The sequence below is a fragment of the Camelina sativa genome, chromosome 3, assembly GCF_000633955.1.
Source record: "Camelina sativa cultivar DH55 chromosome 3, Cs, whole genome shotgun sequence".
In the NCBI taxonomy this organism is placed as follows: Eukaryota; Viridiplantae; Streptophyta; class Magnoliopsida; order Brassicales; family Brassicaceae; genus Camelina; species Camelina sativa.
In genome coordinates, this window is record NC_025687.1 from 2,392,071 (window position 1) to 2,407,797 (window position 15,727).

The 15,727-nt window shown below is 37.2% G+C and overlaps 4 protein-coding genes, 1 long non-coding RNA gene and 1 pseudogene across 9 annotated transcripts in view; 2 read left to right on the plus strand and 4 right to left on the minus strand.

The window, feature by feature from the left end:
• Positions 1–796, plus strand: part of LOC104763699 (histone-lysine N-methyltransferase ATX2) — an 8,722-nt gene extending 7,926 nt beyond the window's left edge. Inside the window, exons 24-26 of one of the 4 annotated variants that reach the window (XM_010487046.2) lie at positions 140–193; positions 266–345; positions 464–796. In XM_010487046.2, the coding sequence (XP_010485348.1) occupies positions 140–190 (51 nt within the window). In that variant the 3' untranslated portion in view covers positions 191–193; positions 266–345; positions 464–796. The remainder of the gene's footprint in view (positions 1–139; positions 194–265; positions 346–463) is intronic. The other 3 variants (XM_010487041.2, XM_010487062.2, XM_010487054.2) reach the window with 3 other exon arrangements.
• On the plus strand, positions 1,107–1,799 carry LOC104763725 (uncharacterized protein At1g05835-like). Its single transcript, XM_010487087.2, has 2 exons — positions 1,107–1,286; positions 1,367–1,799. Exons 1-2 carry the CDS (start codon positions 1,226–1,228, stop codon positions 1,687–1,689), a joined length of 384 nt encoding a protein of 127 aa, XP_010485389.1. The 5' UTR covers positions 1,107–1,225; the 3' UTR covers positions 1,690–1,799.
• LOC104763718 (aspartic proteinase-like protein 2) lies at positions 1,780–5,451 on the minus strand. Its single transcript, XM_010487075.2, has 10 exons — positions 5,067–5,451; positions 4,784–4,913; positions 4,432–4,679; positions 3,485–3,712; positions 2,972–3,134; positions 2,818–2,891; positions 2,549–2,636; positions 2,359–2,434; positions 2,096–2,167; positions 1,780–1,994 (listed from the first exon to the last, which is right to left on the minus strand). Exons 1-10 carry the CDS (start codon positions 5,303–5,305, stop codon positions 1,852–1,854), a joined length of 1,461 nt encoding a protein of 486 aa, XP_010485377.1. The 5' UTR covers positions 5,306–5,451; the 3' UTR covers positions 1,780–1,851.
• LOC104763732 lies at positions 7,395–9,245 on the minus strand (annotated as a pseudogene).
• LOC109125076 lies at positions 12,870–13,389 on the minus strand. 2 transcript variants are annotated; one of them, XR_002037422.1, is made up of 3 exons: positions 13,223–13,389; positions 13,087–13,130; positions 12,870–12,975 (listed from the first exon to the last, which is right to left on the minus strand). It is a non-coding gene; the product is annotated as an uncharacterized LOC109125076 (long non-coding RNA). The 2 variants fall into 2 exon arrangements; XR_002037423.1 differs by having other exon boundaries at positions 12,870–12,996.
• LOC104763740 (chitinase-like protein 1) lies at positions 14,528–15,549 on the minus strand. Its single transcript, XM_010487111.2, has 2 exons — positions 15,362–15,549; positions 14,528–15,228 (listed from the first exon to the last, which is right to left on the minus strand). Exons 1-2 carry the CDS (start codon positions 15,532–15,534, stop codon positions 14,811–14,813), a joined length of 591 nt encoding a protein of 196 aa, XP_010485413.1. The 5' UTR covers positions 15,535–15,549; the 3' UTR covers positions 14,528–14,810.

Below are 15,727 nucleotides of genomic sequence, written 5' to 3' on the forward strand. Positions count from 1 at the left end.
TTGAAATTGCACTATCATATGCTGATTTTTTGTCTTTTAACATTTCAGATTCTTTTCAATTGATGAGCGCCTTGCATGTTACTGTGGTTTCCCAAGATGCCGGGGTGTTGTTAATGACACAGAAGCTGAAGAACAACAGGCAAATATTCATGCTTCTCGCTGTGAGTTAAAAGATTGGACAGAAGCCTGAGAGGTAAGCTATATTTGTTGATATGTTAACTTGAGAAGAGTTTGTCCTTTGTAGTTATTGAAAGCTAATTTCCAGGTTAGTAGATGTCTATCTTTGTTGAAGATGATGAGTTCTTTAACGCGTCTCTATCTCATCGATAGCGGCCTAATTTCATGGTGAGGCCAGCCATTTCTATTGCAATTACATGCGTTCATTAGTCACAAAGAAAACTTTATCTCAATGGAAGTTATCAAATTTACTTACAAAATCCTTTTGTTTGCCATTCAATGGAAGCTCATAACCATCTGTTTCGACTTGCATGTGCTTACTTGATCCAGAGTCCAGACCTTCACATCTGTGTGTACACGAGATCTTTGTGAGGATGTCACATGTTTGTGGATTCTCATGAGCTGGCTAGCTTCCCCCTCTATAGAGGCCCATTAATCTCCCTGAACACATACTGTAACTCTCAGTACTCTTAACTTGAGATCGTTCTATCCGAAGGTTTTGTAACAATCCATTTCTTGTACAGATATACTGATAAGTACTAGAACCATATTAACCCTTTTTGTAACAAGAGGCACATTACAATCTTTGGGTAAATGAAAAAACCAGCATTTTCTTCTTTCTCCTGACCCGAATGAGCCTCAATCTGCTGTTTTTCTGATTATAAGTTTTAGCATAATGGTTCTACTTATATACGTATCATGGGGACTATACAACAATTGATTTTTTATCTGATAAGCACTGTGATTAGATATTCAACAAGGGATCAAGTTATGGAGTCGGAAATAAGAGGAGCTTAGTTTTCTTCAGTCTGACACAACATGTGAAGGAAAAAAAGTCGTTATCACTCTTTAAGTACTTTGTTGTAGTGTAACTTTACTTGCACCTTTATTTGGTTCTCTGTGCATGTGACCATTATTGGTCGTATCCCTTGACCCATTCCCCCACACGCGCGCACACAAGCACGCGTGTGTCACTGTGTATGTGTATATATGTACTTGCTCATGTTTGGAGTACAATGCTTCTGAAGCTCTGTTTAGTCGTGTCCAAATGTCAAAACCTCTCAAGTTTCTTCTTTGGTCATCTCTTGCTTTGTTGCTTCTTCAGATAGGTAACTTGAAAGCTTAAATACTTTTCATTGTAATTATTATCTGTAGATATGTGAATGGGGTTGCATGTATATGTGTATAGGTTCTGGGCTAAAATGTGAGAGCAAAAGCAGCGAACCAACGGTGAAGCAGACGCAGGTGAAGGGGAGACAAGGAATCAAGTTCAGAGTTGAGGTAATGAACAAATGTCCAATGTGCCCAGTCATCAACCTTCGTCTGAAATGTCAAGGATTTCCTCAGTCGCTTGTGGACCCCACACTCCTCCGTGTTCTCTCCTCTTCCACCGGAAACTGCGTAGTTAACGACGGCTTGCCCTTGAGTCCAATGCAAACTCTCTCTTTCAACTACTCCAACTCACACCAGTTTGCTCTGCGTCCTCTTTCATGGTCATTTCAGTGCGAGTAAACCAATAAAATAGTTTAAAATCAATAAAACAAGATATGTTTGTTTGTTCATCAAATCTGCTGCTGGTTTTTCTTTGTATTATCTTCTATATATTCAGACCATTTTTACCATTTGAGCAAAATGTCAGAGTCTATGTACAAAAGATATAACTATAAGGAGTCTCTAAAGAAGGAAAAGAGTCATAAGGAGAAGTAAGGACATTAAAAGCAAAGAGGTATTTAAAGGCAGTGCAGAAGAGATAAAATGTGAGCCTACTAAATGAACTGTTCCTGTTCCTTCATCCTTTACTTTTATGCTTGATGAGCCTGCCAAAGAGAGATGATAAAATTGTTCAAATTCCAAATCTTTCCCAGTCACAATGAGACATGAATATTTATATTGTTTTCGAGCGATATATCGCACTTACAGTTGTATTCAGTCCATCCAATGAGCTGATTTTCGAGATCGTAGAGAACAAGCTTGTTTGAAAGCACCAAATCTGCAAAAGAGAACGTAAGATACTGTGGGAATTGGATTGAATCACATGAGGCTTATATTCACTGAGAGCAACTGAGCAAGAGAACACAATGGGCATTTTTTCACAAACTGGATTGCAATTAAACTTCGTCACTTAGTCATGGTTTTGTATAATATGACTACAAACTAATAACTATGTATCCAACAAGTTACCTCCCAAAAGTGTCATGTTTCTCCTATCTCTGGATTGCATTGCGCTATTTTGCCAACCAATGCACCACATTCCTTCCTACAAAGTTTTGGTGTTGAGTTAGGGGTGAATAGCAAGATTGAGAGAAAAATCAGGCTGAAACATGAAGATTACAAGAGCGAAAAATCAACCAGAAACGCTGAATATGCTTACATAAGGGAACAGGTAGTCATGAGGATAAACCCTGAGGAAAACCGAGTTCTCGAAATGGAAAGTGACATTTGGAAACCCCTCATCAACTCTGCAGCAAAGGTAAGATAATGTTCCATAAGAAAACCATTGTGTGATACGTCAGACATCACAAGGAGAAGTTGCTTACATGCAAACCATCCACAATGATGTCCAAAGATATTCTTGGTAGATGCATATTGAAAATTTTGCAGATGAATCATATAAATATATAATCAAGAAATATGACTAACCTTCCAGAGTACTGAAAGCATTTATAATCTTTATCCACTATGTGAACTTTCAGAGCAGGCTCCTGCGAGGTTATCTAACAAAAGAACAACTAATTATGAGAATAGACTCTGCAGTTTAAATTTCTTTAAGAACTGGAAATTTCTAGCAGTGTACCATCTTCACCAGTGGCTCATAGATTATCTCTGGAAGATAGGCCAAGGTCGTACCACTGTCAATTATTGCTCCTTTTCTATCTCCCGGTTGAAATAAATCAGCTGGAATATTAAGAAACTCCTGACCAACTTGAACTGCTGTCATATTGACATTGTAATGTGGTCTACAGTTCAAAACAATAATAGTCCGTTAACAAAAAAGAGAAAGAATATATTCATCATTTTAGAAGAAGCTTTAAAGTCAAGCACACTAATTCTATTTTCCTCCTCTATACAAGAACTGCAAGAAGGTTCACTCTACTAGAAGTAAAGTAAAAAATTCCACGATCGTCCAATGTACTTGAAAGAGCATTGAAACTCTAAACCAGGTCTATAACAGAAATAACATGATCACTGCATCTACTGGTATCTCGTTGAGCTTCTACCCAAACAATATAGGCAATGATTGCATTTGAAGCATATGATTGCACAAGAAAAGGTAAAACAGTTTAAAGGGAAAACAATGTTGACATACTGATTGGGTACCAATGGTGTCATGTTTACTTTTGGTTGTACAACACGTCCGATAGCAAAAATACCACCTCCATTTCTTCCATCTAAGCAATGAGCAAATATCTTTTTCACTCTCCCTGATGAGGCCAGCTGGGAAATCATGGAGGAGTTAGCTTTCCCGAATCCAAGTATTCCATCAAGTGCTTCTTCATTAGACGAGTCTAGATCTCCTGACTGCCTAGCTCCACACCTTCAAGATCATATGAAAACATTAAGAAATGGAAGAGGCAATGAGGAATGAAGGATTAAGCTTTCTTGTCATAGGAATGGTAAAACGTTGTAATGGACAACTAGTCTACTCATTTTACAGATCTCTCAGGGATTATAAAGGTGACCCGCAATTCTCAGGCTCTTGAATGTTGCACAACAGTTAGAGGTTCAGATTTAAGTCGGTTCAGTGAGGGCCGCCAGAATACAAAACTAAAATATAAATATGGTATTTCTAAATTACAAAGTTTCCCAACGTGTAGATGCATATGAAATAAATGAAATGAGTTGTGCACGGAAATATACCTTAGCAAACTAATGAACTGCCACAATCAAAAGCACAATATCTTTCAGTATAAGCTATGGTCTGTTTCTGATATTCACTATATGGTGGAGAACTTATTCACATGTTACTTTCAAAATAAATAAAAAAGCATAGATGCCAGAGTACACTTTAACCTATTTCAGAATCTCAAAAAAAAATTCTTTAAGCAATCAAGTTTTATCTGTTTGGCTTCAAGAATTGTTATCAATAAAGCTTTCTTACAGCTATTTCCACGTCTTTTCTTCTGTGCACTTAAGAAAATAAGACCGTGGCCTCAAGCAAGGTGAAGTTGTGTTTTATTTCAGTGAGAACAGAAAAAAAGATCTAACAAAGCTGCAAGTACCATGTTGCAGCGAGATAAAATAAAAGTGAATTACCCAAATATGACACTCCCGTTAGCAGTTTTTGTCTTGAGATCACCAGCAACACTGTCATATTGCACAACATCTTTGACAAAATAACCTGCAGTAGAGCTACCATCTCCATATATCTCAAGATAAGGACAAGACATATTAGCTTTGCAGCCTGAGAGAGGACCACCACTTATCTGGTAGCAAAAATCATCATCACAAGAGACCAACTTCCCACTGTTTGATTCGTCTATGTTGTACAGCGTCAGCTCAATCTACAAAGGAGGAAAAACAAAAAAGCGCAACCATTGAGTTGGAGCAACGAAGGAAACTGTAAATGAAAATACAAAAAAAAAAAAAGACAAAAGAAGAGGCTTACACCGAGAGAGCTTCGTGTAGGACATTGTTTGCACTGGATACAGTTAACCCACATGATATCACTGCCTGTATCAACTTGAACATAATAGCTCTTTGCAGGTGTTCCAATTCCAATCTTTGCATAATAAAGCCTTGAGACATCACACAATGAGAAACAGAGATCAAGTAATCTAAAAATTGCAACTTTAATAACATTACGAGATTCCAAAAAAATTCCTCAAAAGAAAACAACAGTGATGAAGTAAGACTCCAAAGGAGGAGGAAGTGATGAATCTGAAACTCACCCGGGGATATCAGGGCGACCAGTTCCACCAAGGGGTAGATCGATTCCAGCGAGAATTGTGAGCTGGCGACGGTCATCGTGTTCCTTTAAGGCGCTCAGGGAGCCTTGTAGCCTTGGATAACGATACTTAACATTGAACACTCCCGGATTACAAGACACGGACACGAGCCCAGTGAGAAACCAAATCACTAGCGTGAATCTTGCGCAGATTGGGAACAACGAGACGATTGATGAGGTCATCTTCCTTCTTATCTCCTCACCTCCTTGCCCTGATTTTATGACGTCAGTCGTCTCGGCGGAGGAGTTGATAGAAACCACCGGACCGGCGACGACGACGACGAGGAAATTGAGAAATTTCAGAGTTTGTTTGTTTTGGTTTGGTCAGTTCCTTCCAACTAATATTATTTATTTATTTTTTATTTTCCAGCGTGTACTTTTCCTTTTATTTTATTTTTTAATTATTTTCAGGTAAATTTATGTGTTATACATTATCAATACAACTCACAGATTATGTGTACTGTACTGTATGGAGTATGTATATATCTTGTTGGTCGTTTCAACTGTAACCAAAAATTTGATTTTAAACAATTATGACATTTTTTGGCAAGCAAAACAATAATATATATAAATGGCGTTTTTTGAATTCAAATCAAAGAGAGATTGTATTCAAATAAGTTATATTTATTTATTTTTAATTTATTTTCAATGTGACTTCCCGAGAAAATATTTCAAAAAAATCTCCTATGATTTATTTAATGGGTTTTCTAAACTGTTGTGGAAAGAAATATAAAAATCAAAGGTATCATATTATATAATTAAGCGTTTATACCCCTCCCCTCCAATCGATTAACCCAAGACATGAGCACTTTTTAGTTTTTACTAATATAGTATAAATGAATTACATGCTTCCATGATCCGAACAATATAGTTATAATAATAGTAATTTTTGTTTAAATAGTGGTAACTTAATCACCATCACATGAATCTATACTAATATTTTTTTGGAGCACCTTTTGTTCAAAATATATTTTAAACATTTACTATTGAATGTCTTTAATACTTTCTACTATTCTTATTATCAAACACAATTAAACTATTTTAAATATTCATACATAATATTCTACAATTAATATATAAATTTAAAATATTTATTCCAATTAATATATAAACCTTAGTTTTCAAAGTTAGTAATTCATATAATCGCGACACGTGTCAAATATATCGATAATATTTTGATAAGTGTGAAAATAAATTTTATTTAATAATTATAAGAAAATTAAAAAAATCTTAAAAATAAAGGAATTACAACTAATATTTTTGAAAGTATATAAAACCAAAAGTAATATATTATATCACTCATTCTAATAGAAAAGTTATCTATTAAATTACGACTTTCAATAGGAAAATATGTGCAATTAATAAGGAAAATATATGCAATCAATAAGGAAAATATTTGAAATTTAATTACAATTATTATTTATTATAATCATATAATAAAAAGAAATTTTTACAGAAAAGTGATAAAAGTATTAAAAGGTTTAATGTGTTAAAATTAGTGATTAACATAATATAACAAAAATAATAAATTAATGTAATCTTCTTAAGTTTTTAAATTGGTGAATGATTTGATAGCTTATTTAATATTATGTTGTTATATAAACCTTGGTTTTCAAAGTTACTAACTAATGTGATCGCGACACGTGTCAATTTTAACAATTAAAGATTTTGTTATGTGTTATACAAAAGCTTTGTTTTAACTTATTTGTAAATTATAAGAAATTAAAAATTTAAACAATTTAATAAATATAAAAAGATAGTTCATATATGTATATAAAATAATACTAATTCTAGTTTTAAATTACTAATTCTATAAGAAAAAGAATTAAGAAAATTATACAATTAATTACTATAATAGTTTTTTTGTATAACATTAATTTGATTTGGTTTAGTTTCTTTTGTTCAGTCTCTTCGCCCGATGTTTCGGAGCTTCGCCCGATGTTTCGGAGCCCCTGCCCCTGTGAACGACGTCTGGAAGACCTTCGTCAAGGAGTGTTCCCACGGCATCCAATGGGTGATCGGTACCTTGATTGTCTTTGTTCCAGCGAAGTTTCTCAGCAACCTTCTCGACGACGACGACTCCAAACTTCTTTCCACCGATCTACCTCATCCTCTCCTACGTTGGGTACGTTGAAGCTCTTTTATCTTGGGTCAAGGGACTTTGATCTGGTCTCCTTATCTCCTCCATCCACTTTCTTTTAAAATCTCTGCTCTTTGATGTTATTACTTTTGAACTTAAGCTTTTTTGTCATCCTCTTTTGATGTTGTCGTCTCAATGAACAATTATGAATAAATTGGTAGGAAAAATTCAAAACTTTGCAGAAAAACGTCGTCATTAACGAATGTACAAATTGTGAGTGATTATAGATGTCCTTTTATTTAAATCTGAGTCATCGATGCTCAAATGAAAGTACTCTTCAAGAACTCCTCTAGGCGTCCTACCAAATCCCTTGGCCACTTCTTCCATTTCTCTTAGCTTTGTGACTTCTTATTTAATCTGATCCAATCTCTTCAACACAATCGTCATCAAGCTATTCACATCTGCACCTGATTACTCGCCTCGACAGCTCTGACTTCTCCTTCTCAAGCTGCCTATACAGGTCACCGAGACATTCTCTCTGAGCATAAAGGTTGCAATTTGGTACTCAAATTCCTGAGCCTTCCTCAGCGCGTTTAGAACCTCATTGATTTCTTCCTCGAGTTTGTGCATCTCGGCCTCATGATTGAATGGTATCGGCCCAATTGGAGTCACGTGCTGTAAACTTTCCAATGTATCATTGTCTTTGGCTTCTCCATTGTCAGAGATATCTACAACCAGAATAACCATAATATGTTATAATGAAATATTAAAGCAACTTCAACACATGATCAGAAACTGTGATTAGGGAATTGTACCTGACCATATAGCTGATGTATCATCATCATTCCAGAGATCTTCCAAGCTCGTGCCACATTTGAGCTGAAAAGATTATGCTTTAGTTTCAGGAACATCTAGTAAATATTACATTTTACAGAGTATAATGTACCTTGATGACTGTTGATTCGATACAATTTAATAATTCCTTAGCATTATCTCTTTGTGAGCCTCGCAGGATACAAGTACCGAGATCCAGGATCTTCTCCACGTCGCCTTGATATTCTACAGTCTGACATATATCTAGTAACTTGTTGACATGTGGAACCAAGTCCTTTTTGGCGTCACATCGCCTGCAGTAGTATTCAGCATCCAACCCGATGCTGCCCCCAATGGTTTCAGCCATGTAAGCTCGACGAGCACACTTCACGTGCGCAACATGTCCACATATATGACCCTCGGAAACCAAAGCCTAGCATTTGATATAGCTATAACCTCCATGCTTCAAACTTACAAATTTGCAGCAAAGGATGCAACAGCAATCAGAGCAGAATTTAGGTTCACCGCAGCAAATATCACAAGGCATAGTGGGTAAAGTTTCGGCTTCAATCTGTGGCATCAGGCTCCCACATTTTCATTACCAGCCTTACAAACCGCAATATCAGATCCATTATCATTCACTGGATCTTCATCTGAGCTATACATTGGCAATGAAACCTGCTTCTGAGGCATAATGCCTATCAAACAGAGAAAACAGCTACTTATTTAGACTTCAGAATGATAAAACGTAACTGATACAGTTAAGAACTAACAGAAACATGCATGAGGCAAATAACCGGAGTTCTAATAACTCAGGAAGCAAAAGGAACCGTGTAGATAGCATATAAAATATGACTAGAGTTGATTGAACCTAACCATCTCTGCAGGGTATTGTCCAGCTGAAAGAAGCAAAGAACTTTGGAACATCAGCTCCAGGGAAGGTGTGACGAATGTAACGTTCGAGTGAGAGCCTGCTCCTAAAAACCTCGTTTCTCAGCATTGTTTCAGTATCTAAACCGGGAAGATGCTTAGGAGGAAACAAGTATATATCCTTGAAGTGGCCTTTACCGCGCTTACTCTCGGTCCAACCTTCCAATGCCAAGTATCTCCAGGATTAGGCCAATTCTCAGGAGCATACGGTAAACCTTCACCACATTCCAACGGATCTACTGGTTTCAGAAGAACCTCGGTTACTTTGATCAATGTCCATGGAGTCCATGATAATAAGACCTGCACTAAATCACAAAACCAAATTGGAAGCTTCAATAAGAAGAGCATGAAACCACAAAGAAGAGTGTTAAAACGAAACCAACATATAAGGGACATTAACCACATATGGACTTTTCCATTTCTTTTTATTTTTCCCCTTCTATTTTTTTTTATTATTATTTTCAGGTAATAGGTGTTATACATTATCAATACAACTCACAGATTGTAAGTACATGTATATCTTGTTGGTCGTTTCAACTCTAACCAAAATTTTATTTTAAAATATCATTACTGATCTTTTCATTGAAGAGAAAAGACAACCTGAAGAATCCCAAACTTTTATATAAATATTTTTAACGCTATTTGAAGAGAAAGACACAACTTGAAGAATAATTTCACACTGATCAAGCATTAACAAAAGTGTCACGGAAAACCTAATAATGATTCAAAACCTCTGTCTATTGGGACTTGAGAAATTTCTTCACGAGTCTTGTGCACAATTTTCCGTATTGAAGCGACTGCTATGTACTTGGAGTCGGGTCCAAACTCCCTGGAAAATCCATGGATTAACAATGTCTGCTTAACAGACTCGATAAAAGAAGGAAGAGCAGTGACTTAAAAAGCTTAATCATATAGCATTTACCCATACAGGACAGATCGGGATGAGTCTTGTTTGGGTTCCATTCTGCTTTTACACTAGGTGTTTGGAATACTCTACAACATTGAAACATAAGTTTTCTTTATTACATGATCTTCAAAAGAAACATATCCATCTATCCAAATTGCATTTTTGGTGATGGCAGGTTCTTTTGAGTTTGCACAACTAGCTTTCAGTAACTCCTTATCAAAGTTAGCCCCCCATTCAATTAATTAATTCCCTACATTGTGTAACTAAATAAACCTCACCCTCTATCATTGCTTTTTAAATCGAACAGAACAAATACGAATAAATGGATAAACTGTAAGAGACTGTGTAGCCAGTAGAAATTCTTTCAATTTGTATATCCTAACCTCTGCAGAGTGATCTTTCAATGTATGTCTACATGAATAGTTCCCCATCCTCAGAACTTCCCCAGATATGGACTGTCTTCAGAGTGTCAAAACAGGAACCTGCTCATACAAAAGGTATTTGAACAACAAAAAATGAAACGAATCAATACGAAAGAAGCACGGTTTAGTATGAATAAATAGAGAGAATAGTATACTTTTTAAGCTAATTTTTTTCTTTCCCAAAGAATAACATTGATAAGCAGCATCCAACTGGGGATTCATGGGAGTGTACAGATTAAAGTAAGCGCACAAGTAAGCATGCCACTATGACTATTAATGCAGTGACTTCCCAGACCAAACAAAAACAACATAAAGTGATGAATGGAAAATTGAGAAATTCCAGATGTCTTAGAATGAAAATACCAGGTTTGTTGGTCTCGTGAAGTGGGTGGCTTGAGAGATGAACGTCTCCAAAGCATCAACTGAAGCCAATGTTTTTAGGGATCTAGCGGACCAATGAGGAGATATTATTACTACAGAAGAACCACACGCAAATCCAATTAAACTCCGAAAGTACAGATGTCTCTTGCCGTCTATTCTCAAGCTAATATACTGACAGATGTGCAGCTGTATGCGTTACCTGATTCTTTTTACGTCGCTGAGAAAGAGCAGCATTACAATCTGTCAGTTCTGTGATAACATCAACCGAAATTCCAAGACGCAGTTTCCTTGCATCAGGCCCCTATTCACCATCATCGATCTCCATATTGCAACAGCAAAACAAACTTGTTACAAGAGATTTGACCACATAACCAACTTAGTTTGAGAAACAAATGTGCAAGCATACCTCTTTTGCCATTACTAAGAGCAGGATACGCTGCGGAAACTTTCAGCCTCAGCGAGCAATTGCCGTGATTCGCCTCTCTTTCTTTATTAAGCCTAGCAATCACACAGAAAGCAGCATCGTGCTGCAAAATAGGAGGAAAAGTTTACCCCCACAAAATTCATCAATCACCGTTATCAATAGCAAAAAGATGGAAACATCCAGGACAAGAAAACTAGAGTAAGTGAATACATATTTGCAAGTCATGTAGTCTGATAAGGTAGTGGCAGATACACTTAACCATAATTACCTGATACAAAGCATGGCTTAGCTCTTGCCTCACAGTATGCAGTTGTTGTTCCAGTGCAAAATGTGATAGGATCGGATTATCCCATCCGTACATGCACAACAAATGTAAAAACTTCTTACGCATTTGTTTTGCCTTTGCTAACATATTGGTGAACACTTTTCTTTGCTATCAGCCTATCAGTAACAATTGAACATATAAATCAATGTAAAGAGTAGATTGCAATCTTCTGAGCCATGTAGACCACAATCAAGTTCATAGATCCCATATAAGTCTGTATGATACTTAACAGACAGAGGGAAATTTTCAGAGTGGGTAATCCTTCCAACAAAGAAAGCAAGCACAAAACGGAAAAACAAGGTACATGGGAAACAAGATAAGAACTTACAGTCTGGAACATTCCAGCAATGACGCTAGCAGTGTGTAATGGTCTCGGTTTTACAATATTCAAAATGGTCCCGGAGAGCGCTTCAAGCTTTAATAAGCCTTCTACAAAGAGTGCCGAAACAAAGAAAGATATTCCCACTCAATTACTCTCGAAATTCAGATGTTATCAACTTATCAATCAAACAAAATATTACTACTAACAAATCTTAGCATATTCATGACTCCATAGAGAGAAATCTTATAGCACAAGACAAGCTAAAAGCTCATCAATGGCGTTTCTTCTCAAAAGATACCTAACTCTCACAAGACGCACTGACTAAACAATCATTCTGACGTTTACACAGAAATCTCCTAGTGGCTAGTACTATGCAATAAAATCCTGCAATATTAAAAGGATACTCAAAACTCCTACATAGGTGATGTACAAGTAGTACATATAACAATTATACACATAGGAGTTTGTATTGTACGCATAATCGTGACTTAACTTGTCCGATGAAGCAGTCACCACAAGATCAGCACCACCAACAACCTAACCTGCAAAAGGAACAATGCATGTCAAGCACACACCTACAAAGGAAAAAAAAAATATAGATATTTACAAGAATGAAAGACTACGGCAGAAGACAGACCTTCTTTGATTGAGAGTTGAGAGTTAGGTGAACTTCTCCAGAGCATCAACCGAAGCCAATGTTTTAGGGATCTAGAGAACCAATGAGGAGTTATTATTCATACAGAAGAACCACACGCGAATCCAATTAAAGTCCGAAAGTACAGATATCCTTGTATGGCATAGACAATAATATATATGTTGTCTCTTGCCTTCTGTTTTCCAGCAAATATTCGGGATATTCTGATAGATGTGCAGCAGTATGTGTTACCTGTCTCTTTTTACGTTGCTGAGAAAGGGCAGCATTACAATCTGTCAGTTCTGTGATAACATCAACCGGCCTTGCATCAGGCCCCTGTTCAGCATCATCGATAGCCATATTTGCAACAGGAAAACAAACTTGTTACAAGAGATATGACGACATAGCCAACTTGCTTTTGAGTAGCAAATGAGGAAGCATACCCCTTTTGCCATGAGATACACCTCTACAATTGTAGTGATCCGTCTCTTTCTATTTTAAGCCTAGCAATCACGATGAAAACAGTGCTCTGTGAGTGTGAGAAATAATTAATTTGATGTGAACAATGTCATCAAGGGTATGTGGTTCACGAGTAACAGGGCATTTCCCATAATCCTACAAAGTATCAGAAGCAATCTATAAAAAAAAAAATTTGAACTTTTACACTTGTATTAAGAAAATATCTGAAAGCAAATACAAAGGTACAAGAGCAAAGAGCTCACTTACCGATATATGCGAAACCAAAGGCTCCTCCGGAACTTCGCCGGAAACTGTACCGAATAAAAAAGACCCACAGTGTTACCAACAGAGACCAAGCAAGTAAAACCCTAAATCGGCAAACAGAGAAGAAAGAGTGGCTTACTTGCACAATTCATGTTCTAACGACGAAGAAGAAGAATAAGTATACGCAGCATTAGAAGACTAATCGGTGAGTCCCTTGAGAGTCTGGACTAGGGTTTAACTACTCTGGTCGGGCGCCACTAAACAAAATCGCTTATGCCCAGGAGGACTGGAGGAGGATGAAGACGGAGAGAGAGAAAGAGGCAAAAATGCTATTAAAATTTGGGCCTTTTACATTTAAAATGCGATATGGGTAATTGGGCTTGTTATGAAGCCCATTTGGAGTACACGGTCTATAGACTTTCTCTCTCTCTCTTTATTATTTCAAAACCCATATGAACTCTGTCTGTGGTCTTTGGTCCGACCAAGATCCGGTGGAAGCTCGATGCTCCTGTCGTCTCCCCACCTTCATTCATATACGACCAATAATACTGCAAGGCAAAAAAACAAATGGTGTAGTTGTGTCTTAATTTAATTATAAAGGTCTGATGCTCTAAGTGGCTAGATGATGATGATGCACTCACAGGAACCGAGAAGCTACAGTACTATGGGGTGGGTTGCTAGTTTTAAAGACTTTGGTCTGGTTTCCAATGCTTTAACACACATACACTAGAGTCTAGAATACCTTGTCCCACTACTCTGTTAAATCAATGTTTCAACTCCACTCTGATGGTGGTGAAAAAGAGCGTAGAGAATTGAGTATTTGTTTACAATCAAAATCAAACGCACAATGCCTTTTGTAATATAAAAAAAGCAAGTACCTAAGATCATCCACTAGTACACGTACCTACCGAAATCAACGGCTAGGGAAATCAAGTGACAACAGATAATCGTCATCTATGCGCTTTAGTAATGACATGTGATGATCATGTTTAAGCTTACACACTTTCAGATTGAGAAGCAAGAGAGAAAGAATCTCTTTACGAGGAAGTCTATGAACCCAAACGAAGAAACTCTAGCAGCAGCCGCGTATTTGATCTTCTCCAAAGTCAGTTCCACATTCTTGACCCGTTCCTCGAGTTGGACAACTGCTTTCTTCCTCTCCAAGGAAAGGTCCTCGAGCTTTGACTCCAAGAAGTCGAGCTTGAAGCCTGCCTTCGTCAGCTCGGTCAATTGGCATTGAGCATTGTTTAGCTCAGCCAGAGAAAAGCTCTGTGGAGACTTGCTCAGTGTCTCAATGAGGGAGAACAAGAGAGTGAAGTATACTGCCCTCAGCTCCGGGTACTTTGGAGCGAAATCTCATGTCTTATTCCAATGTGAACTAAGGTCCGTGTTAGAAATGCGTGAAAGCTCAAAACCATGTGAACAAATGTTATAATAAACCGAGTAGAGAAACAAAACATCATCATTAATTCATTCATTCATTCTCAAACCACATTTATGTTTCCTTACTTTTCTCCTTTTTACACACATTCTGCAAATACAATAATTAAATAATATGGTTTTTACATACAGAAAAATATATAAAATTTTGTTTGCATAAGTTCTAATAAGGGCTGAAAGGGACAAAATTAAAACACACTTCTTCTTTTTTTACCACAAGCAATTTTCACTTATTACGTAACATTTTATCCAGCGAAGCAAGAGAGAGACTTGATAACAATGATGACTTACGAAGAGGAAGAGGTAGGTACAGTCGAAGGGTTGAATGGTTTCTGCTCAGCACAACTGAGCTCCTCGTTTGGCCCTGCGTCTTCTCTTCCAATACCCAAGAGGTCAAGGAAGTATAAGTAGTGTGAGACTATGTTGTTCATTGGGTCGATGTCACCTTGACCACATGTGTACTCTCCGTACAAGACATTCATGGTGCTGCCAAAAGTCGGGCCACGTTTGGACAACGTATCGTTCTTTGTTGGTTTCCAGTTTCCGACGAGGATGTCGTGAGCCGAGGGCTGGTTTTTCTTGATTGGTGTCATCCATCTCCAGATTGCAGCTTGGAAGGCAAGTGTCGCGTTCTGCTCAATGTACTCAGGGTGGTTCAAGAGATCAGCTTTCAGGGCTTCTCCGGCTGCTCCATAGTTGAAGTTCCTTCATCAAATAAACACAAATTATATATACCTTAGCATCTGATGATCCTTGAAAATATGAGTATGTAAGAATGCAATTAGTATGATTTCGAAGTTTTCATCTAGAGCTTCAAAGTAGAAGAGTATTTGTGTACCAGTAGATGGGTAAGGCACCACGTCCGTAGTATTCAGCTCCAGGGCTGCAAGGGTACTTGAATTTCCAGGACTCGTCACAGTATGATTGCATTGGGCTCATTTCCCTGTTATAGCACAGACCCCAAGCTAAAGGCCCTCCTGTTGCAACTCCGTAGCCACCTATAAAAGACATACACAGAAACACTCATCATGCTGATGCAAAGCTTCTTACAACATAGAAACCAGTAACAGCGACCTAGGGGATATCCATTTTCACGATTCCATATCTCGAGTGTGATCAAATTAATAAGATGGAAAAAAAGCTATGGAGCTTAGCTAAAATCATACATTATAACTATTCATACCAGCTTCACAAAATGGTTCAG

Excerpts from the sequence above, each read along its gene's own strand:
- LOC104763725 (XM_010487087.2), top strand. The coding sequence starts at position 1,226 with ATGTCAAAACCTCTCAAGTTTCTTCTTTGGTCATCTCTTGCTTTGTTG. Across the intron at positions 1,287-1,366 it reads TTTGTTGCTTCTTCAGATAG|GTTCTGGGCTAAAATGTGAG; the intron begins GTAACTTGAAAG and ends ATATGTGTATAG.
- LOC104763718 (XM_010487075.2), bottom strand. The coding sequence starts at position 5,305 with ATGACCTCATCAATCGTCTCGTTGTTCCCAATCTGCGCAAGATTCACG. Across the intron at positions 2,892-2,971 it reads ATGAGCCACTGGTGAAGATG|ATAACCTCGCAGGAGCCTGC; the intron begins GTACACTGCTAG and ends TTCTTTTGTTAG. Across the intron at positions 1,995-2,095 it reads TGGATGGACTGAATACAACT|GCTCATCAAGCATAAAAGTA; the intron begins GTAAGTGCGATA and ends TCTCTTTGGCAG.
- LOC104763740 (XM_010487111.2), bottom strand. The coding sequence starts at position 15,534 with ATGTCTTTTATAGGTGGCTACGGAGTTGCAACAGGAGGGCCTTTAGCT. Across the intron at positions 15,229-15,361 it reads GGTGCCTTACCCATCTACTG|GAACTTCAACTATGGAGCAG; the intron begins GTACACAAATAC and ends TATTTGATGAAG.